Source organism: Salmo salar, unplaced genomic scaffold, assembly GCF_905237065.1.
Source record: "Salmo salar unplaced genomic scaffold, Ssal_v3.1, whole genome shotgun sequence".
Taxonomy (NCBI): domain Eukaryota; kingdom Metazoa; phylum Chordata; class Actinopteri; order Salmoniformes; family Salmonidae; genus Salmo; species Salmo salar.
In genome coordinates, this window is record NW_025548647.1 from 18,445 (window position 1) to 43,227 (window position 24,783).

Sequence of the window (24,783 nt, forward strand, 5' to 3'; positions counted from 1 at the left end):
TCACCATTGTGATCTCTACAGTGCTGTCAGGTGGACATCAGTAGCAACACGCAGGCTCCAACACTGGTACATTCTTATTTAGAAGACCATTTAAGGAAAACTGCCATGTTATATATGCTCTCTTCTAGCATGAAATGTGAACACATACAAACTCAGATCTCAATCTTGTTTTATGCTAACAGTTCTGAAAATTAGAACCAAACATGAAAAAAAGTCCTTTCATTTCATTATTCAGCCCCTTGATATTAGAATGTCCTCCATTGGAGGAGTTCAAAGGACAAATAGATGAACAGGTTATTGAGATATGTAGCTGTTTCTAGTTGTCAGCCCATGTCACTAGTTTGTATTGCCTCATTTTAAGCCCCCGTCCCCACAGGAGACCTTTTGCCTCTTGCCAGGCCGCCATTGTAAATACAAATTTGTTCATAATTGACTTGCCTGGTTAAATAAAGATTATCCAAAAGTGCAATGGAACCAATAGCATAGTCCCAAAAGTACAATAGAACCAATAGCACAGTCCTAAGCGTACAATGGAACCAATAGTACAGTCTCAAAAGTACAATGGGACCAATGGCATAGTCCCAAAAGTACAATTGAACCAATAGCATGGTCCCAAAAGTACACACTCCTTAAGTTCAAGCTAAAAAATTCATAGCACATCTCACATAGTTCAATGCATATGACAGCATTATGTTTCATCCCACCACTCACCTTTAGCCTCTCCAAGGTGCAAGTGGACACGTTGGGATTCTTGAAGTTGACAAAGGCACATAATCTCTCTTGTAGAACTCTGATACTCTCTCTCTCTCCCCACAACTACAGTACATAACCTAGATTTAGAATGTAGAACGTTGATACTCTCTATCTCCCCACAACTACAGTACAGAACATAGAGAGTATCAGAGTTCTACATTCTAATTATATCTCCCCACAACTAAAGTACAGAATGTAGGAGAGGAAGGGAGGGAGGTGACCACAGTCAAAATACAATGCATATAGGAACAGGGTGCTATTTGAGACAGCCTATAGAACCTATAACTGTAGGAATATATACTGTGGAATAACCAGAATTAAACATACTCACCCACTGGAGTCCTGAGGGGAGGAGAGGTCCACCACTGGAGTCAAGAGGGGAGGTGAGGTCCACCACTGGAGTCCTGAGGGGAGGAGAGGTCCACCACTGGAATCCTTAGGGGAGAAGAGGTCCTTCCCTCCGGAAACATTGTAGCTAAACCTCACAATAAATCAATGTTAGATGTACAGCATGTATTTCATTATTGTTGTAGTGTTTTGGGTAAATCAGAAACTCCTCTAATAATGGCTATGCTCCCTGTGGTGGGTTCTGGTAGTGCAGTCTGTATATACAATACCCCCTGTGGTGGGGTCTGGTAGTGCAGTCTGTCTATATTATGCTCCCTGTGGTGTGGTCTGGTAGTGCAGTCTGTAGATACAATACCCCCTGTGGTGGGGTCTGGTAGTGCAGTCTGTCTATACTATGCTCCCTGTGGTGTGGTCTGGTAGTGCAGTCTGTATATACAATACCCCCTGTGGTGGGGTCTGGTAGTGCAGTCTGCATATACAATGCCCCTGTGGTGGGGTCTGGTAGTGCAGTCTGTATATACAATACCCCCTGTGGTGGGGTCTGGTAGTGCAGTCTGCATATACAATACCCCTGTGGTGGGGTCTGGTAGTGCAGTCTGCATATACAATGCCCCTGTGGTGGGGTCTGGTAGTGCAGTCTGTATATACAATACCCCCTGTGGTGGGGTCTGGTAGTGCAGTCTGCATATACAATACCCCCTGTGGTGGGGTCTGGTAGTGCAGTCTGCATATACAATACCCCCTGTGGTGGGGTCTGGTAGTGCAGCCTGTCTATACTATGGCAGGTAGCCTAGTGGTTAGAGCTGAGTTTAGGAAACGCTGGCCTAGCCACTCATGGTTAAATGATTCAATGCCACCATCATGTGTCTAATAGGCAGAAATACAAGAAACAAGAGCTGAGTGGAAATAGTTATGAATCAGTGTATAATTAGTTAATCAAATAATCTATGTATTTATTGTCTTAAATGTTGATCTTGTTTACAACATGATGCTTATACTGTATTGACACTAAACCACACAGTAAAAACTGCAAAGGTAAACATGTATTTAACGTATATAAAGTACGTAATAATGAAAAATGTGATGACAAAACAAGTGATATCATGACACTGAACAATATAGCATTACCTAATATACAATTATAATTAATATAAAATGTAAAAAACTGCAAATGTTTAAATGTATGTAATGTACTGATTAAAAAAAAAAAAAATTATAAAAAAAACAATATCGTATTGCATAATATTTTTGACCTTTATTTAACTAGGCAAGTCAGCTAAGAACAAATTCTTATTTTCAATGACGGCCTAGGAACAGTGGGTAACCTGCCTTGTTCAGCCGCAGAACGACAGATTTGTACCTTGTCAGCTCAGGGATTCGATCTTGCAACCTTCCGGATACTAGTCCAACGCTCTAACCACTAGGCTACCTGCCGCCCCAATATAGGCTACCTGCCGCCCCAATATAGGCTACCTGCCACCCCAATGTAGGCTACCTGCCACCCCAATATAGGCTACCTGTCACCCCAATATAGGCTACCTGCCGCCCCAAATATAAAATGTGGAATAATATATGACAGCAATACAAAGTAAATCATCATTAAACACATCAGGAGAAACTTGACCCAAAAGCTAAAAATATTAAAAAGCTTTTATCAATATTATCCATATTAGTTGCTGAGGAAAGTAGGACTATTGATGTTATAAATCCCTAAATGGCTAAATTCCATTGAAAAAGATCAGAAATATAAACTTCAACTATAGATATTAAACAGATTAATACACAAGAAAAATATGGAAATGGAAAAATCCCATTGAAAAAAATACAGAAGCATAACCCATTTATCATCAATATACATAATTATCATAATAAAATAATAAAATGTATATTCCAGCATTTACTCAAAAGTTAAAGTTCATGGTCTGGAAAACCATCTAGATATGATAGCAAGATAATAGAGGTGTGATGCCTAGCTTTGGATTGGAACAGTAGCTCTTCAGTCCAGCTTCTGTGGTGCTTCTCTTCAGTCCAGGATCTGTGGTGCTTCTCTTCAGTCCAGGATCTGTGGTGCTTCTCTTTAGTCCAGCTTCTGTGGTGCTTCTCTTTAGTCCAGGATCTGTGGTGCTTCTCTTCAGTCCAGCTTCTGTGGTGCTTCTCTTTAGTCCAGCTTCTGTGGTGCTTCTCTTTAGTCCAGGATCTGTGGTGCTTCTCTTCAGTCCAGGATCTGTGGTGCTTCTCTTCAGTCCAGGTTCTGTGGTGCTTCTCTTCAGAGGGAGATTCCCCTCACATTCTGAAAGAAGATATACTGAATTAGCACTCCCTTTAAAATGTTTATGGACACACACACACACACACACACACACACACACACACACACACACACACACACACACACACACACACACACACACACACACACACACACACACACACACACACACACACACACACACACACACACACACACACTTACTGCCAGGGTGTCATACTCTGGTGACCTGGTCATTATGTTCAGAGGTGTGTACATGTCACTGTTGGGGTCACTGTTAGGGTCAGGATGGACATTCTGTGGACAGAGAGAGAGAGAGAGAAAGATGGAGTTGGAGAGAGGAAATGCATGAGTTCATTGAGACACTAGTCTTTCTATCATTTTCTCTATACACATTCAAGTACTGTATAAAACAAACAATCAAAATGAATTATAAGAGACTTACTGCCAGAGTGTCATAGTCAGGGGACATGGTCCTCATGTTCAGACCTGTGTACATGTCACTGTTACAGTCAGGACGGACACTCTGTGGAGAGAGAGATAGAGAGAGAGAGAGATAGATAGAGAGATAGATAGAGAGAGAGAGGTAACAATTAAAATAGTATGAAAGAGACTGTCGTGACACAGTAAATGAATGAAAATGGAGTTGTAACTCAGGGTTTCCCAAACTCAGAGCTGGGCCCTACACATTTTGAGCTCAGAGCTGGGGGGGGGGGTCCTGGTGTAACTGATATAAACACCTGTGTGTCTGCTGTGGCATCACTTCCTCCTGTGGATCTCCTGTAAAGAGGGACAGAGTGAGATCTGCTCTCTACTGACCTCTAGTGGAAGTTGATATGTTTCTAATATAGTTTAGTAGTTCGGGGCGTTGGGCCAATAAATAAATGAATGAAGTTAATAATAAATCAGAGTGATAAGGTGAAAGAATAATACAAATATCAATTTTCCCTTCTTCACTCACCTGAACCACATGAGTCCAGAGAGACAGAGGATGAGAACCAGAACAACCACTATGATTCCTACAGCTGCAGTCAGAACTGAGGTCTGTTTCTCTGTAATAAAATATGGATGATATGAGTACTGTAATTTAATAAATTGAACATAAATGTAGTCTAGGACAATAATACAACATCTGTTAACTGATCTAATCTCAACGTATATATAATTATTAAACAAAGTATGATAAGCCAAAGTATAATTATTAATATCAGATTGAAATGTCATTTTGTGTTGAAATATTGAAGATGAAAGTTCACCTGGTAAAATGATCATCAGAGCTGTAGAGTTCCTAGATCCTCTTCCATTCCAGGCCTCACAGTGGTAATGTCCATTGTCCTTAGACTTGAACTTACTTATGTTGTACATCTGTCCAAATCCATTTAGAAAAGTCTTATTTTGAAAGTACCAGGTGTATTTGTCCACAGGTGGGTTGGCATCACTGCTGCAGGTCAGAGTCACTGAACTGCCCTCCATTATTTCACCAGAGGGACTGACTGACACTGAGGTGTTCTTTGGCTTATCTGATGTTAAGGAGAATTTATCAGAGGGTTATGACAGTAGTATATTTACAAATTAAACGTAAAAAAATAAATTAGAATTTGTCAGATGATTATAATGGTCATGATATGTCAAAATCTGTGAAGCCAGACTATTAAAAATAGAATCCACTAACACAAAACATTAACAGGAACACATGTGATACTGAGCTGTACTTTACTCACATCTCACATTGATGTTGATATATTCAGGCCTCCCTGTCTTAATCCCATTCCAGGCCCCACAGTAGTACTCTCCAGTGTCAGACGACTGGATTTGTTTGAAGACAAGATGTGGTCCTGTGGTCATATAGGTGGTTGATGGATAGTAGACTCCATTCTTCTTGTACCAGGTGTATTTGTCCACAGGTGGGTTGTCATCACTGCTGCAGGTTAGAGTCACTGAACTGTCCTCCACTATTTCACCAGAGGGACTGACTGACACTGAGGTGCTCTTTGGGCCGTCTGGTAAAGGAGAATTTGTCAGAAGGATATGACAGTAGTATATTTATGACCGTAGTATATTTACAAATGTCATGTCAAAAATAAATGATCTGTTAAGTCAGAGAACTATCTAAAACTCTAACTTACACAAAACGTTAATAAATACAGCTGGAGATGTTATGCTTTAGGACTAATGCATTTAATTCCAATTGTTTTGCTACCTTATCATTCAAACACTGAGCTGTACTTTACTCACACTTCACATCCATGTTTATGGTCCTAGACCTGTCTGTCCCCATCTCATTCTGGGCCTCACAGTAGTACTCTCCAGTGTCAGATGACTGGATTTGATTGAAGACATGCTGTGGTCCTGTCATACTCTGATAGTCACCTCCATTCTTCTTGTACCAGGTGTATTTGTCCACAGGTGGGTTGGCATCACTGCTGCAGGTCAGAGTCACTGAACTGTCCTCCACTATTTCACCAGAGGGACTGACTGACACTGAGGTCTTTGGTTTATCTGATGTAAAATACCAAACATTTTGTCAAAGTGATATTAACAGCGAGTAAAAAGAAAAGTTTTGTTCTGTAATGATTTATAAAGTAAGACATGTCTCTTTTGCCTGAATGCATGATACTTGCTGAGTAGAATACGGTACTATTGTACTGTACTCACACACTGCAGGAGAGCTGAGACCATCGTGGCCTTTTACAGCACAGTAGTAGCTGTCTGCATCCTCACTGCTGATGGAGTACATGGGAAAGGTGGTATCTTGTACATTCTGTCCGTTCTTGTACCAGATGTAGGTGGGGTTGTCAGTCAGAGTACAGGTGGTGCTACAGGTCAGTGTCTTCTGTCCCTCTGCAGCAGGAGTCACCTTCACCTGCAGACCTGAAACAATATGTATAAAACCACATACACCTCTGTGTTAACAGGATGGTTCATTTATTTTCTCCTGTAATTCAATATGATTTACAGTTGTATCATACAGTGTAGTATTACCTGTGACAGACAGAGTTGTTCCTGGGAAACTATGACCCCATTCAACGTAGTCTGTTTTAAAAGTGAAGCGATACTCAGCTGAGTCCTCCTCTCTCAGGTCTGTGATTCTCAGGATGAAGGGACCTCTGTATGTTCCAGTGTACTTCACACGACCTGCATACCCTGGGTCGCTGGTTAGGTCTTCAGGGGTCGACTTATCACTTCTAAACCAGAATGTTGATGTGGTGGAATAATAACCAACATAAGTACAGGATATGTCCACTGTTGACCCCTTCAAGACACAGATTCTCCTCTTGGTGTAAGTTACTCTGCTGCAGATCTGACCCTGAACACCTGAAACATAAAGAGGGCATTATTTACACAGTGGAATCGTGAGCTTCAGTAATCCAAAGTAGTTATACCATCCTGTCTTGTCAAAGTGTTGCAGTTTGGTTAGACAACTGTGAGGGCTGTTTAGCAGACAGAAGAGTTATAGTAGAATACTGAGTTAAATCCACACTCACACACTGCAGGAGAGTGGAGATCCTCATGGCCTTTAACAGCACAGGAGTAACTGTCCTCATAGTTACTGGAGACTGAGTATTTGTACTGGGGGGAGGTGCTCTCATCTAGATGTTGTCCGTTCTTGTACCAGATGTAGGTGGGGTTGTCAGTCAGAGTACAGGTGGTGCTACAGGTCAGTGTCTTCGACGTTGCCCACCGTGGTGGAGTCACCATCACCTGCAGAGCTGGAGTAGATCACAACATTAATACCCTGAATCACCTGTTCATAGTTTAATCACATGATGCAAGACATTCTCATACTCATTTCATTCTTCAATCTGTTTCATACATACAAATCCAACTTCTAGACCGAAATGGAGAGTAGATATTAATTCAACAGACTAGCAGTATAAAGCATGTTACTGTACCTGTTACAGACAGAGTGACTCCAGGATCACCAGTATATAGAATGTTACTGTACCTGTTACAGACAGAGAGACTCCAGGATCACCAGTATATAGAATGTTACTGTACCTGTAACAGACAGAGTGACTCCAGGATCACCAGTATATAGAATGTTACTGTACCTGTTACAGACAGAGTGACTCCAGGATCACCAGTATATATAATGTTACTGTACCTGTGACAGACAGAGTGACTCCAGGATCACCAGTATATAGAATGTTACTTTACCTGTGACAGACAGAGTGACTCCAGGATCACCAGTATATAGAATGTTACTGTACCTGTTACAGACAGAGTGACTCCAGGATCACCAGTATATAGAATGTTACTGTACCTGTGACAGACAGAGAGACTCCAGGATCACCAGTATATAGAATGTTACTGTACCTGTGACAGACAGAGTGACTCCAGGATCACCAGTATATAGAATGTTACTGTACCTGTGACAGACAGAGAGACTCCAGGATCACCAGTATATAGAATGTTACTTTACCTGTGACAGACAGAGTGACTCCAGGATCACCAGTATATTTCCTTCCAGTCTGATCTGTTATAAATCTGAACTTGTACGTAGCTGAGTCTTTCTCTCTCAGGTCTGTGATTCTCAGGTTGTGACCATTCTTCTTATCCCCATGATACTCCAGACGACCTGCATACTCTGGGTCCTGACCTAGATCTTCAGGTTCTACACCAGTCCCCCATTTAGTGAACCAGACGGTTGATGTGACTGTACCACTGGGATATCTGATAGAGCAGGACAGCTCCACTGTTGACCCCTCCAAAGTACAGATACTCTGAGTGGTGTAAGTCACACTCCAGCCATACTGACCCAGTACCACTGAAACACAGTCACATAACACAATGGTATCAGAATGAAGACAAGGTCTATTGGCTCACACTGAAGGTAGGGTTTGTCCACACTTTGTTGTTGTAGTTGCTGATTTGAGTGTGAATGGAAACCAGAGATAAGCATCACTCAGTGAGGTGTGAAAGATAACTATTTAAAGTGAAGTGGAGACTCCTAACAGAACACACCAGAATAACATTATGATTCTTATCCTTTTAGAAATGTCTGTAGATTATTAAACAGAGCAACTAAAAGATAAGAATGAGACCATACCTGCTACAGACCAGAGAAAGACCACCAACACACTTCCTGCTGTTCTCAAGGCCATTGTTGCATCTCCCACCCTGCAGTCTTAGAAACATAAACAACAACTCACTCTATAGCTGGTGAATAACTACATACATACCATCAGGGGCAGCAGGTAGGGCTCTAGTCAAAAGTAGTGCACTCTATAGGGAATATGGTGTCATTTGGGATGCAGTATAACAACACATCATCACCACAGCCTTGAGTGGATGGTGTGTAAATAACATCATTATAATAGTTTGGTAATATGGTCTGTGTCAGCGGTATCGGCAGGTAGCATAGCGATTAAGAGAGTTGGGCCAGTAACTGAAACATTGCTGGTTCAAATCCCCGACCTGGCAAGGTGGAAAAATCTGCCAATTTGAGCAAGGCAGTTACCACCAGGTTGAATGATAGCTCCTATCCCCAAGCTGTGAGACTACACAACAAGTCACACATACCTTTTATAGGAGTAGGATCTAGGATTAGTTTCCCATTTAGATCATATTTATATGGACCAGCAGGACCTGATCCTAGATCAGCACTCCAAGTCTGAGACCCTTCAGTACATGACTTGTGGCTAAAAACAAACAACTATATTTCAAGATATCAAGAGTACTTACAGACTGAAGGGGAGAGGTCTTGTACAGTGAGTCAACTGACTGGTAGTGAGTGGGAACTGCTAGTAAGTGTCAGTTCTGTGGTTGATACATACAGTCGTATGAAAAAGTTTGGGCACCCCTCTGAGGCTGCATAATAATTTACTCTGTCGTCACAGAAAATGATCACAGTGGCATGCCATTCATTTTCTAATAAAAGCTGAGTACTGGGGTATTATCCAGACAAAGATGTTTAGTGTAGCAATATTCTATGAAAGTTCTATGAAATTAAATCAGATGTGAAAAATAGGCTCTGCAAAAATGTGGGCACCCTTGTCATTCTGTTGATTTGAATACCTGTAACTACTTAACACTGATTAATTGGAACACAATTGGTTTGGTGAGCTCATTAAGCCTTGAACTTCATAGACAAGTGCATCCAATCATGAGAAAAGGTATTTAAGGTGGCCAATTGCAAGGTGTTGTTCTCTTTGACTCTCCTCTGAAGAGTGGCAATGTGGGGGGCCTCAAAACAACTCTCAAATGACCTGAAAACAAAGATTGTTCAACATTATGGTTTAGAGGAAGGCTACAAAAAGCTATCGCAGAGATGTAAGCTGTCAATGTCCACTGTGAGAAACATAGTGAGGAAATGGAAGACCACAGGCACAGTTCTTGTTAAGGCCAGAAGTGGCAGGCCAAGTAAAATATCGGTAAGGCGAAGGATGGTGAGAACGGTCAAAAACAGCCCACAGACCACCTCCAAAGACCTACAACATCATCTTGCTGCAGATGGTGTCACTGTGCATCGTTCAACAATTCAGCGCACTTTGCACAAGGAGAAGCTGTATGGGAGAGTGATGCGGAAGAAGACTTTTCTGCACACGCGCCACAAACAGAGTCGCTTGAGGTATGCAAACGCACATTTGGACAAGCCAGCTTCATTTTGGAATAAGGTTCTGTGGACTGATGAAACAAAGATTGAGTTATTTGGTCATAACAAGGGACGTTATGCATGGCGGCAAAAGAACACAGCGTTCCAAGAAAAGCACTTGCTACCCACAGTAAAATTTGGTGGGGGTTCCATCATGCTGTGGAGCTGTGTGGCCAGTGCCGGTACTGGGAATCTTGTTAAAATTGAGGGTCACATGGATTCCACCCAATATCAGCAGATTCTTGGGAATAATGTTGAAGAATCAGTCACAAAGTTGAAGTTACCCTGGGCTGGATATTTCAACAAGACAACGACCCAAAACACTGCTCAAAATCTACCCGGGCATTTATGCAGAGGAACAAGTACAATGTTCTGGAATGGCCATTCCAGTCCCCAGACCTGAATATCATTGAGAATCTGTGGGATGATTTGAAGCGGGCTGTCCATGCTCGAAAACCATCAAACCTAACTGAACTGGAGATGTTTTGGAAGGAGGTCCAAAATACCTTCATCCTGAATCCACACACTCATTAGAGGCTATAGGAAGCATCTAGAGGCTGTTATTTTAGCAAAAGGAGGCTCTACTAAATATTGATGTGATTTCTCTATTGGGGTGCTGTCACGATTCCCACCGACGGTGGCGCCCCCTCCTGCTCGGGTGGCGCTCGGCGGTCGTCGTCACCGGCCTATTAGCTACTACCGATCCCTTTTTTGCTTTTCCCTTTTTTTTATTTTAGACACCTGTGGTCAATTAGCCATTAGAGGGGCTATTTAGTTTAGCTGGCCCGCTCCTTGTTGTGCGGGATTTATTGTTGTTATCGACTGTCTTGTTCGTGTCGGCTTGGCATTGTCGCACCTTGTATTTATTCCCCTGTGTTTGGGAACTTTGTTTTCTTCCTTCAAAGTGTTATTAAAAACACCACTCCCTGTGCTCGTTGCTTCCTGCGCCTCATTCCTACAAACACGACTACCAACGCCGTTACAGGTGCCCAAATTTATGCACCTGTCTAATTTTGTTTTGATGCATATTGCACATTTTCTGTTAATCCAATAAACCTCATTTCACTACTGAAATATTACTGTGTCCATCAGTTATTTGATAGATCAAAATGAAATTGCTGATCCAAACACCCAATTAATTATAAATGGAAATCATGGAAATTGTCAGGGGTGCCCAAACTTTTTCATACGACTGTATTTAAAGTAGTCAGAACACAAGTAGCTGATAAAGAGGAAGGAAAGGACAGTTCTGTAAGACATTAACATGCATGACGTGCAGAAAAGCACGTCAGAATAGTGTTTACTATAACCTACTATTTAGAATGTTTATAATATCTTAGAATGTGTTTACTATAACCTACTATTTGGAATGTTTATAAAATCTTAGAATGTGTTTACTATAGCCTACTATTTGTAATGTTTACAAAATCTTAGAATGTGTTTACTATAGTCTACTATTTGGAATGTTTATAATATCTTAGAATGTGTTTACTATAGTCTACTATTTGGAATGTTTATAATATCTTAGAATGTGTTTACTATAGCCTACTATTTGGAATGTTTATAAAATCTTAGAATGTGTTTACAATAGCCTACTATTTGGAATGTTTATAATATCTTAGAATGTGTTTACTATAGCCTGCTATTTAGAATGTTTATAATATCTTAGAATGTGTTTACTATAGCCTACTATTTGGAATGTTTATAATATCTTAGAATGTGTTTACTATAGCCTACTATTTAGAATGTTTATAATATCTTAGAATGTGTTTACTATAGCCTACTATTTGGAATGTTTATAATATCTTAGAATGTGTTTACTATAGCCTACTATTTAGAATGTTTATAATATCTTAGAATGTGTTTACTATAGCCTACTATTTGGAATGTTTATAATATCTTAGAATGTGTTTACTATAGTCTACTATTTGGAATGTTTATAATATCTTAGAATGTGTTTACTATAGTCTACTATTTAGAATGTTTATAATATCTTAGAATGTGTTTACTATAGCCTACTATTTGGAATGTTTATAATATCTTAGAATGTGTTTACTATAACCGGCTATTTGGAATGTTTATAATATCTTAGAATGTGTTTACTATAGTCTACTATTTGGAATGTTTATAATATCTTAGAATGTGTTTACTATAGTCTACTATTTAGAATGTTTATAATATCTTAGAATGTGTTTACTATAGCCTACTATTTGGAATGTTTATAATATCTTAGAATGCGTTTACTATAACCGGCTATTTAGAATGTTTATAATATCTTAGAATGTGTTGCCTTAGCCCTCTCAGTTCTACATGGAACAGGTCAAAGTTCTATATATTTATTATTATTTATCTAAGCCTTTTTTTACCAGGTAGGTTGACTGAGAACACATTCTCATTTACAGCAACAACCTGGGGAATATTTAAAAGGGGGATGAATGAGCCAATTCAAATCTGGGGATGATTAGGTGGCATGAGGGCCAGATTGTGAATTTTAGCAGTGGACACCAGGGTTAACACCCCTACTCTTACAATAAGTGCCATGGGATTTTTAGTGACCACAGAGAGTCAGGACACCCGTTTAACATCCCATCCAAAAGACAGCACCCTACACAGGACAATGTCCCCAATCACTGCCATGGGGCATTGGGATGTATATTTTTAGACCAGAGGAAAGAGTGCCTCCTTCTGGCTCTCCAACACCACTTCCAGTAGCTTCTGGTCTCCCATCCAGGGACTGACCAGGGGGAATGTTGCTTAGCTTCAGAAGCAAGCTAGCAGTGCGATGCAGGGTGGTGTGCTGCTAACAGTTGGCCAGTTCCATGGACTTGTAAGTAAGCATTTCATGATAAGGTCTACGCCTTTCATTAGATTTTCCTTCTATTCTACAAACCCATTCAATTTATACTCCTCATCAGCTGCATCAAAGTGCTGCTGAAGTGTGCTCTAGACTAGATCTCTCCCTACTGGTATCTCAACATTACTGCATGATAAGGGAATTATATAATAAAGGTAAATTAATAAAGAATTCATCCCTGAAACGTAACTGATTAGTAATTAATAGTTATGTAGCATGTGTAATGAATAATTAAAGTACTGAATGTAAGTCCCATAAGGTCTAGTAGAAGACCCGGGAGGAAGGGAAATGTGTGTGTGTGTTAGTGGGCCTAAGGGAACTGTAGACATGTGTTTGACCTGACCTGGAGAGACTTAGGAGAAAACAGGGAGTAACCTTCAAGGTCCCCCTAATCTCGGGGGAAAGGAACAGGCAGCGCTGGGTAGTGATTAACAGTGGTGAGAAGTCCGGGAGGGATACAATTCACCTAGTGTTCGTGTGTATGGGTGTGCGTAGGATATCTATTGTTTGTGTGTAGGTATGTGCGTAAGCGGGGAGTGAGCATAAAATGAACAACTTTGTGTAATGTACTTCAGAACGTTCTCTGAATAAACTGTACGAACCTTTTGCAGAAAGCTGAGTCCTTGACTAATTATTCTTAACCCAGTGTCTTACAAACCTTGGGGATTAGTCAAGGCTTATTGATTGTTAATTATTATCATTGGGATAGAAGATTCCACTGTCACGTCCTGACCATAGTAAGTTGTTATTTTCTATGGTAGAGTGGTCAGGGCATGACAGGGGGTGTTTATCTGTTTTTTTGTATGTCTATGTTCAGTTTCTAGTTCTGTATTTCTATGTTGGTTTTTGTTTGGCATGACCTCCAATTAGAGGCAGCCGGTTGTCGTTGTCTCTAATTGGAGGTCGTATTTAAGTTGATGTTTGTCCCACCTGTCTTTGTGGGTGATTATATTTTGGGTAGTGTGTTTTCTTCTCTGCGTCACGGTTTGTTGTTTTGTGTTCTTTCAAGTATTTAAGTGTATTGCATTCAGTTTCACGTTTAATAAATATGTGGAACGAAACCGACGCTGCATTTTGGTCCAATCATTCGAACAGCCGTGACACACGGACACTGCAACATCCTAATAATAATGTCCTCAATAATGTTGGGCTAATAACAACATTACAAACTGACAATACATCAGATAGAATGGTGAAACACAACACTGTCTACTTGACAAAGTCACATTTAACCACACAAACACGTTTGCCACTGTCATTCTGTTACACTCAATACGTCCCAAATGACACCATAATCCCTACATAGTGCACTACCTTTGACCAGAGCCCTATGGGCCTGGTATGACTGTGTGCGTTTGCATGCCCTCTCAACTTGACTGGCCTGCAGCCCTGTCAATCACCCTTTGCACCGCTGTTTATACAACTAATCAGGGTACTTGGATGCGCTGCAGGACACCGCCTCCCCTCACCTTTAGTTAGGGCACGGCATCGTCAGTCTTGAGAAGAAGTGTTGTGTTGCTGACAGACTTTTGACATGCAGTTCCTTACTGAAGTGTGAGACCAGCCAATATAACCACACAATAATATAAAACATCTTCAAATGGAAACAGCTGTGTCTGCATGTATGTGGTGGTGGTGACCATCAAGAGTAGAGTGACGGGCCTCAACACCATGTTCTGACCAGACGGAACCTAAACCAATCAGCATTAAGTACGTAGCGGGTCTCGGCATTGTCAGCTAACCACTCAGACGAGATCCAGCTGTTTATACATGTAAAAACGGTCTGGATGACCTCTACTAATCCCTAGGTACTGACTCAGGAATGTGTGAAGGACCACAGTGATGTCTGACAAAGGGTTGTTATTGTGACCACAACAAGGCCCTCCGGTTCACTTTGGGTTCTTATACAACAGGATTCTAGGAGGAAAGAGACACATGGAAATAGAATTAAACCTTCTCTCCAGCTACTACTTACCCGTTGTGCTTTTTGTCCCTTCCTGACTCCCGTCCAGGATGAGAACATCATGCAGTCCATGCATCTGTTCGACAACATAATTTAGTGGCACTTCCTGTGGGTGTGGCCTATTAGAAGGGACGCCCATATTTACCCCCACTGCCCCCGCCCCATGCTCTATCCAAAAAACAGACTCAATGGGGTTATCAGGGGGGTAAACGATACCTCTCCATTGGATCTCCACTCTCCCATCCACCCCTCACCCCTCTCTTCCTACCTGGGATAGTTTAACACTAGTTAGGGGGTCAAGAAACATATGACATCACATTCTCACTAAACAATGATGTATTCTATTCTCTAACTACTAGTTGGACAAAATGGTGGATATTCATCTTAGGACAAAGGCTTTAAATCAATAAATAATCTGAACTTGTTAACTGTGAGATGTAATATTATCAATCATGGAACATTCCGGTATGTTCCATCTTTCTGTGTTCCGGAGTGGAATGCCCTCGCTGATGGAACTACCTTCAACACTCCAAACATCCATGATGTCATATTGTGTCTGCATGATGTGTTTTAAAATGGCAATAAATAATATTTCATGTAACAGGACATTGCTCCTTCTGAAAGTGTCTGTGTTTATTTTGTACAGACATGATGATGATATTGAAGGTGAATAAACCACTATTGCCCTCCAAACCAATGTAAATGTATTATTTGTAGTTACTGTATGTACTGTACACTATAAGAGGTGAGATTTTGAAAGCTTTTCATTTCCTCTCCACTGAAGAAACTGTTATAACAAGGTGGAAACAATGACAATGAAGTTTATTCTGAAAAGTGGATTTGAAAAAAAAAAAAATCACACTTCACGCATCATTTTTTTAAAGCAATAAGAAACGTTGCATCAAGCAGAACTCTTTCCTGGACATTGAGGCAAAATTGTGCCTTAACGTTGTCATAAAAACTATTTCAAAAATCACACAAATCTTACGTTATGTGTATCATGTTACAGTACAAAATGAAGTAACACAGTAATTCATATTTAGTCTCACAAGTCTGATTCTTTCAGACATATAACATTACGAAATATAGTTATATAAAATATAATTGTACCTTGAGGGTCCCTAATTCACATACAGCATATAACGTTTTTGTCAAAAGTGCTTGTAATCAGATTCCGAGATTGTTGTAACTTAAAAAATATTAGAAAAAAATTGTTACTTATTAAATATTTACAAGGTTAATTTCTTATTCATCATAGCTTAAAAGGCAAAACTGACCCTAGATCAGCACTCCTATTCTAAGTGTGAATAGAGTAGTCCTGTGTGACTCAGTTTGTACAGCATGGCTCACAGGTTCCATTCCTGCTGGGACTTCCCATATGAAGGATTTATGCACCATGACTGTAATGACTGAGTGAATGGGTTCCATTCCTGCTGGGACTTCCCATATGAAGGATCTATGCACCGTGACTGTAATGACTGAGTGAATGGGTTCCATTCCTGCTGGGACTTCCCATATGAAGGATTTATGCACCATGACTGTAATGACTGAGTGAATGGGTTCCATTCCTGCTGGGACTTCCCATATGAAGGATTTATGCACCATGACTGTAATGACTGAGTGAATGGGTTCCATTCCTGCTGGGACTTCCCATATGAAGGATTTATGCACCATGACTGTAATGACTGAGTGAATGGGTTCCATTCCTGCTGGGACTTCCCATATGAAGGATTTATGCACCATGACTGTAATGACTGAGTGAATGACTTTAGATAAAAGTGTCTGCTAGATGGCGTATATGAGGTTTATGGAGAATGAATCAAATTCTAGAGAGCTGGTTGTTATGGATGTAGAAATGTTAAAACACACATCCTACACAGTATATATGTCAACACTACTCCCTACCCTGGTTAACAGGAAGGTGATGCTGACTCAGCATCTAAACCAACAACACTTACTGGCAGTGCAGAGAAACAAGAAGTATCCTACAGTAAGTGTGAGTTCTGGGGTTGACACATTTTAAAAGTAGCCTTGTCAGGATGTAAGGACATTAAAATGCATAAACAACATGTCAAAAAATAGTTGCATTTGTTTATTTGAGGAGTGGATCTACATTTTATAAAGAAGCTGAATATGACCCATTCCCATCACTCCTCATCATCTGCATCAAAGTGGTACTGAAGGTTCAGTGTTCTAGACTAGAGATCTCCCTACTGGCATCTCAACATTACTGCATCCTCCAGGCTTCATATGTCCCTACAAGTGTGATGAAAATGTACAAAATAGAAGGTAGAAAATGTCAAAAATATATATAGAATAAAACAGTCACGCACATAAAAATACTTATACTTATGTTGAACTGGTGTTTGAATTGAGTGAACTAGTGAGCTCAGCTAGCTTGTTAGCTACATGAAGCTGCTGTTATTCAGCGATAAAACAAGAATTTTTGTGCGTCACACAGCTACTCTGAATGGACTGGATTGTGAACAATACGATGCGCTGCCGCTGAATTACAGCAAGACCCCATAGTTAGCTAACTAGCTAGCTCACAAGCTAACATTTAGCTATCAACATTAGCTAGCTTTAAACAACAGACAACATTGAGCTGTCATTATGCCAAAGCCAAGGCAAGCTGCTCTGAGTTTCCAGTGTGTTCTTGTGTGAAAGAGATGTCTTCAGCTCACTGATCTTCAGAACAACGGACCCAAAGTGAACCCTGACATGCATATAACTAAGTCTGTCTGTCTGTCTGGGATTATTGTGTCCCATTGTGTCTGCATGATGCGTGTTTCCTTTAAATGAAAATGAATAATCTTTATTGCTGCTTCATTATTGTTATTTTATTGTGTGATCTTTTTTTTATAGCATTTTGTATTATTTTCTTAACTAACAATGCAGTTGTTTTTATGTAAGTGCTTGTCTTTAACCATTTTACAGAAAGGTCTACACCTGTTGTGTTTGGCGCATGTAACTAATACAATTTGATTTGATTTGTGTGTTTAGGTGCTGGACATTGCTCCCTCTGACACTGGGATACTGAACCTCTACATGTCTAAGCCGTTTGGGGGGGTTCTACTAGCTGACATATGGAATTGTTTTAAGGTGGTCGTACCATGGGTCATTTAGCTATTTGATTTTGATTTATAGTACCCCTTTAGGTAAAAAAAGGAGAAGGACTCATGTTTGTGAGCGCAGGCAGGTGACTGCAATATATATTCAATTGTAATTCAATTAAATAATAGCATTTATTTATTCCCTGTAGGGGCAATTACTAGGCACCCTATGGCATCAGGCTGGCAGTGAGTCTCACAGTGACATCACAAGGGGTCACACATTCAGGTCACATGTCCAGTCACATGACCATACATAAACTCAGCAAAAAAAGAAACTGCCCTTTTTCAGGACCCTGTCTTTCAAAGATAATTTGTAAAAATCCAAATAACTTCACAGATCTTCATTGTAAAGGGTTTTAACACTGTTTCCCATGCTTGTTCAATGAACCATAAACAATTAATGAACATGCACCTGTTGAACGGTCGTTAAGACACTAACAGCTTACAGACGGTAGGCAATTAAGGTCACAATTATGAAAACTTAGGACACTAAAGAGACCTACTGGCTGTGAAAAACACCAAAAGAAAGATGCCCAGGGTCCCTGCTCATCTGCGTGAACGTGCCTTAGGCATGCTGCAAGGAGGCATGGGGACTGCAGATGTGGCCAGGGCAATAAGTCCGTACTGTGAGAGGCCTAAGACAGCGCTACAGAGAGACGGGACAGACAGCTGATCGTCCTCACAGTGGCAGACCACGTGTAACAACACCTGCACAGGATCGGAACATCTGAACATCACACCTGCAGGACAGGTACAGGATGGCAACAACAACTGCCCGAGTTACACCAGGAACACACAATCCCTCCATCAGTGCTCAGACTGTCCGCAATAGGCTGAGAGAAGCTGGACTGAAGGCTTGTAGGCCTGTTGTAAGGCAGGTCCTCACCAGACATCACCGGCAACAACGTCACCTATGGGCACAAACCCACCGTCACTGGACCAGACAGGACGTGCTCATTACTGACGAGTCACGGTTTTGTCTCACCAGGGGTGATGGTCGGATTCGCATTTATCATCGAAGGAATGAGCGTTACACCAAAGCCTGTACTCTGGAGTGGGATCGTTTTGGAGGTGGAGGGTCCGTCATGGTCTGGGGCGGTGTGTCACATCATCATTGGACTGAGCTTGTGGTCATTGCAGGCAATCTCAATGTGGTGCGTTACAGGGAAGGCATCCTCCTCCCTCATGTGGTACCCTTCCTTCTGGCACATCCTGAGATGACCCTCCAGCATGACAATGCCACCAGCCATACTGCTCGTTCTGTGTGTGATTTCCTGCAAGACAGGAATGTCAGTGTTCTGCCATGGCCAGCGAAGAGCCCGGTTCTCAATCCCATTGAGCACGTCTGGGACCTGTTGGATCGGAGGGTGAGGGCTAGGGCCATTCCCACCAGAAATTTCCGGGAACTTGCAGGTGCCTTGGTGGAAGAGTGGGGTTACATCTCACAGCAAGAACTGGCAAATTTGGTGCAATCCATGAGGAGGAGATGCACTGCAGTACTTAATGCAGCTGGTGGCCACACCAGATACTAACTGTTACTTTTGATTTTGACCCCCCCTTTGTTCAGGGACACATTATTCAATTTCTGTTAGTCACATGTCTGTGGAACTTGTTCAGTTTGTCTCCGTTGTTGAATATTGTTATGTTCGTACACATATTTACACATGTTAAGTTTGCTTAAAATAAACACAGTTGACAGTGAGAGGATGTTTCTTTTTTTGCTGAGTTTACATACACAGTAAAACACATGATAACAACAGATGTCAGCCCCCTTAGTGTCTACAACATGGTCATCATAGAGGAGGTTCACTGGGCAAAGATCCCATCAAGGTTCTAATGATGATGTCATTTCCATGTTTCACAGCTTAGGCTGAGGGAGAGTGGGAAGGAAATCAGAGGTGCGCTCTTCTTCACTTTGATTGACACTTCACACACTCATTATATATGTGTAGTGTTCTGTCTGGGATCTGTGGTCTGTGCCAGAGGACTACAAACGGAGCACAAATCTGTGCTCCTGCTTCCTCCTTCCATCACTTTGTACATTTCATAAGTTTATATGAGTTGATTGGTAACACCTTAGAATATCTCATAATGATGTTTTGACAGACAGATGGATGTTCGTACCCTGTGGAGGTGTACTGGGAGAATGAGGAGGTGTTGAGGCCTATAGAGTTGGTCCAATGAGGAGAGGTAGGGGTTCTCTAAGTCTAGTGGTCTGGGTCCCTGATCACCAGCCTGGTGCTTTCCAGCTGCCCCCCCCCCGCCGGACAGGTGGACAAACTGCAGGCGCAGTCCAAATACATACAATGGAACCAATAGCATAGTCCCAAAAGTACAATGAAACCAATAACATTGTATTTGGTTTTATTACCGGCATGTTTTTCATTTGCCTCCAGAAGGGAGTTGAATCGTTGTACTTTTCTCTCTGTGTTGGACAATGGTGATACTATTTATGTGCAAGACTCATGCTCTCCCCTGAAGGCTCTTGACTCTGTGTATCATGCAGAGACGTCTAACTCACCATTGTGATCTCTACAGTGCTGTCAGGTGGACATCAGTAGCAACACGCAGGCTCAAACACTGGTACATTCTTATTCAGAAGACCATTATAAGAAAACTGTAATTTTATATATCCTCTCTTCTAGCATGAAATGAGAACACATAAAAACTCAGATCTCAATCTTGTTTTATGCTAACAGTACCGAAAATTAGAACCAAGCATGGAAAAAGTCCTTTCATTATTCAGCCCCCTGATCTTGAATTCCCTCCAAGCCAACCTAAAACTCCAGGACCTGATCTTGAATTCCCTCCAAGCCAACCTAAAACTCCAGGACCTGATCTTGAATTCCCTACAAGCCAACCTAAATCTCCAGGACCTGATCTTGAATTCCCTCCAAGCCAACCTAAAACTCCAGGACCTGATCTTGAATTCCCTACAAGCCAACCTAAAACTCCAGGACCTGATCTTGAATTCCCTCCAAGCCAACCTAAATCTCCAGGACCTGATCTTGAATTCCCTCCAAGCCAACCTAAATCTCCAGGACCTGATCTTGAATTCCCTCCAAGCCAACCTAAAACTCCAGGACCTGATCTTGAATTCCCTACAAGCCAACCTAAATCTCCAGGACCTGATCTTGAATTCCCTCCAAGCCAACCTAAAACTCCAGGACCTGATCTTGAATTCCCTCCAAGCCAACCTAAATCTCCAGGACCTGGTGTCTGGAGGAGTTCAAAGTACAAATAGATGAACTGGTCGTTGAGACATGTAGCTGTTTCTAGTTGTCAGCCCATGTCACTAGTTTGCATTGCCTTATGTAAGGAAGCCTGTTGTTTTACACCACACAAGCCTTCACACACACATACAAACACACAAACAACTACCATTTTTTTGTTGTTGTGTTTGTGCTGTTGCCAGGGTCCTCTGTCTGTGTTGTTTGTTTAGTCATACTTCTTTTTTTTATTCCCCGTCCCCACAGGAGGCCTTTTGCCTCTTGCCAGGCCACCATTGTAAATAATAATTTGTCTTTAATTGACTTGCCTGGTTAAATTAAGGTTAAATAAATAGTGTCCTAAAAGTACAATGGAACCAATAGCATGGTCCCAAAAGTACAACGGAACCAATTTCATAGTCCCAAAATTGCAATGGAAACAATATCATGGCCCAAAAAAAAAAATGGGACCAAATAGCACAGTCCCAAAAGTGCAAACCCCTAAAGTTCAAGATAAATAATTGAGAGCACAACTCACATAGTTGAAAGCATTTGACAGCATTTAGCTGCATCCCACCTCTCACCTTTAGCCTCTCCAAGGTGCAAGTGGCCATGTTGGCATTCTTGAAGTTGACAAAGGCATATAATCTCTCGTGTAGAATTCTGATACTCTCCCCACAACTACAGTACAGAATATAGAATTAGAATGTAGAACTCTGATACTCTCTATCTCCCCACACCTACAGTACAGAACACAGAGAATATCAGAGATCTACATTCTAATTCTATGTTCCGTACTGTAGGTGTGGGGAGATAGAGAGTATGAGAGTTCTACATTCTAATTCTATCTCCCCACACCTACAGTACAGAACACAGAGAGTATCAGAGATCTACATTCTAATTCTATGTTCCGTACTGTTTGTGTGGGGAGATAGAATTAGAATGTAGATCTCTGATACTCTCTATCTCCCCACACCTACAGTACGGAACATAGAATTAGAATGTAGATCTCTGATACTCTCTATCTCCCCTCACCTACAGTACAGAACGTAGAAGAGAGGAAGGGGACCACGGTCAAAACACATCCATTATAGCAACATTATCACAACCTAACATTATTAATGATCCCTAAACGGCATACTATTCCCTACATAGTGCACTACTTTTGAACAGGGCCATAGGGAATAGGAATATAGCAATAGTGTGCTATTTGGGACAGTCTATAGAACCTATAACTGTAGAGATGTATACTCACATTACATGATGTATTATTTGGATGTGGAATAACCAAACAACAGACTGGGTGTGATTTCAGTGAACAAAGTTTGTCTGTATTGATGAGATAACCTTGTCTTAGACATGGAGATTCATGTTAGCTCCTGGAGCTAATGCTAATGACTTTAGCTCAGTGCACAAGCATGGTCTAGTGTCACATTAACAACCCAGGTATGATACCCAGAGTGAAACATACTCACCCACTGGAGTCCTGAGGGGAGGAGAGGTCCACCACTGGAGTCCTGAGGGGAGGAGAGGTCCACCACTGGAGTCCTGAGGGGAGGAGAGGTCCACCACTGGAGTCCTGAGGGGAGGAGAGGTCCACCACTGGAGTCCTGAGGGCAGGAGAGGTCCACCACTGGAGTCCTGAGGGCAGGAGAGGTCCACCACTGTAGTCCTGAGGGGAGGAGAGATCCATCACTGGAGTCCTGAGGGCAGGAGAGGTCCACCACTGGAGTCCTGAGGGGAGGAGAGGTCCACCACTGCAGTCCTGAGGGGATGAGAAGTCCACCACTGGAGTCCTGAGGGGAGGAGAGATCCAACACTGGAGTCCTGAGGGGAGGAGAGGTCCACCACTGGAGTCCTGAGGGGAGGAGAGGTCCACCACTGTAGTCCTGAGGGGAGGAGAGGTCCACCACTGCAGTCCTGAGGGGATGAGAAGTCCACCACTGGAGTCCTGAGGGGAGGAGAGGTCCACCACTGGAGTCCTGAGAGGAGGAGAGGTCCACCACTGTAGTCCTGAGGGGAGGAGAGGTCCACCAATGCAGTCCTGAGAGGAGGAGAGGTCCACCACTGCAGTCCTGAGGGGAGGAGAGGTCCACCACTGGAGTCCTGAGAGGAGGAGAGGTCCACCACTGCAGTCCTGAGGGGAGGTGAGGTCCACCACTGGAGTCCTGAGAGGAGGAGAGGTCCACCACTGCAGTCCTGAGGGGAGGAGAGGTCCGCCACAGGAGAAGGAAGAGGAAAATGTTCAATCATTATTAAAACCAGAAAATAGTTCTACTTTACTATCTTTGGTGAAACATTGTAGTGAAACCTCACAATAAATCAATGTTAGATGTACAATATGTATTTATTTATTGTTGCAGTTTCTTTGTTAAATAAAAAGTCTAACTCCTGTAAAGTCAATGGCTGTGCCCCCTGTGGTGGTGGTGTCTGATATAGTGCAGCCTGTCTATACTATGTCCCCTGTGGTGGGGTCTGGTAGTACATCCTGTCTATACTATGCCCCCTGTGGTGGGGTCTGGTAGTACATCCTGTCTATACTATGTCCCTGTGGTGGGTCTGGTAGTACATCCTGTCTATACTATGTCCCTGTGGTGGGTCTGGTAGTACATCCTGTCTATACTATGCCCCTGTGGTGGGGTCTGGTAGTACATCCTGTCTATGCTATGTCCCTGTGGTGGGTCTGGTAGTACATCCTGTCTATACTATGTCCCCTGTGGTGGGTCTGGTAGTACATCCTGTCTATACTATGTCCCTGTGGTGGGTCTGGTAGTACATCCTGTCTATACTATGTCCCTGTGGTGGGTCTGGTAGTACATCCTGTCTATACTATGTCCCTGTGGTGGGTCTGGTAGTACATCCTGTCTATACTATGTCCCCCGTGGTGGGGCCTGGTAGTGCAGCCTGTCTATACTATGTCCCCTGTGGTGGGGTCTGGTAGTGCAGCCTATCTATACCCTGTCCCCTGTGGTGGGTCTGGTAGTACATCCTGTCTATACTATACCCCCTGTGGTTGGGTCTGGTAGTACAGAGAGGAGAGATGGAGTGACAGACACACAGCCAGACACACACACACAAACACACCCACACAGCAATATTCACATCAACGTCAAAGGCAGACGGTGACATGTCAGATGAGGGAGGACAAATGTTTTTTGGCCTATCACAGCACATTGGATGACTGTCATTCACATTCCATTCACCCAGCTCAATGTAACATCAATAGATTTAGGCTACTACATGTCAAGATACTCTAGTGTTCCCTATAGCCATCATGAGGTTGTTACAACCTAGCCTATGAATTAAAGTTTACAACGTGGGTGCACAGGTCGAGAGAAATTTGGAGTAATCAAGATGACAGACAGTGACACATTCAATACTGCCTTGCACACTCTTGCCTGCATCTAGCAGATATAGGGTGTAATCATTAGTCCAACATTTGCAAACGAGAGTTTCTGTTGGATTAATTCAGGTATGTTTATCCCTGTTTCATTTGATTCCGTTTAAGAAATGTTTTTATACAGAATCGGCTGAATGAATACACCCCTGTATCACACACAAACACACAGTTCACTTTCATAGCAGCCTCATAGAAAGAGAAGGATCACTTTGCCCGTTGTAGAACTCCTTCTCCCATCTTTGCACTCTACTCCTCTCACCTTTTCCCTTTGCTTGTGGA

At 42.0% G+C, this 24,783-nt stretch overlaps 1 protein-coding gene across 1 annotated transcript; it reads right to left on the reverse strand.

Annotated features, from left to right (window-relative positions):
* Nucleotides 1–2,535: 2,535 nt before the first annotated feature.
* Nucleotides 2,536–9,348, reverse strand: LOC123733204 (sialoadhesin-like). Its single transcript, XM_045712622.1, has 14 exons — nucleotides 9,056–9,348; nucleotides 8,421–8,498; nucleotides 7,794–8,138; nucleotides 6,856–7,080; nucleotides 6,353–6,685; nucleotides 6,026–6,241; nucleotides 5,606–5,869; nucleotides 5,092–5,370; nucleotides 4,627–4,890; nucleotides 4,332–4,422; nucleotides 4,111–4,150; nucleotides 3,816–3,896; nucleotides 3,575–3,667; nucleotides 2,536–3,391 (listed from the first exon to the last, which is right to left on the reverse strand). The coding sequence occupies exons 2-14, from the start codon at nucleotides 8,473–8,475 to the stop codon at nucleotides 3,368–3,370; spliced, it is 2,310 nt and encodes a 769-aa protein (XP_045568578.1). The 5' UTR covers nucleotides 8,476–8,498; nucleotides 9,056–9,348; the 3' UTR covers nucleotides 2,536–3,367.
* Between the last annotated feature and the right edge of the window lie 15,435 nt (nucleotides 9,349–24,783).

What these genes read in the sequence shown, in the direction of transcription:
- LOC123733204 (XM_045712622.1), bottom strand. Translation starts at nt 8,475, where the DNA reads ATGGCCTTGAGAACAGCAGGAAGTGTGTTGGTGGTCTTTCTCTGGTCT. An exon ending in TCTGATGATCATTTTACCAG is followed by an intron (nt 4,423 to 4,626) that starts GTGAACTTTCAT and finishes ATTTTATTACAG; the next exon opens with AGAAACAGACCTCAGTTCTG. An exon ending in TCTGGACTCATGTGGTTCAG is followed by an intron (nt 4,151 to 4,331) that starts GTGAGTGAAGAA and finishes CCCTCTTTACAG; the next exon opens with GAGATCCACAGGAGGAAGTG.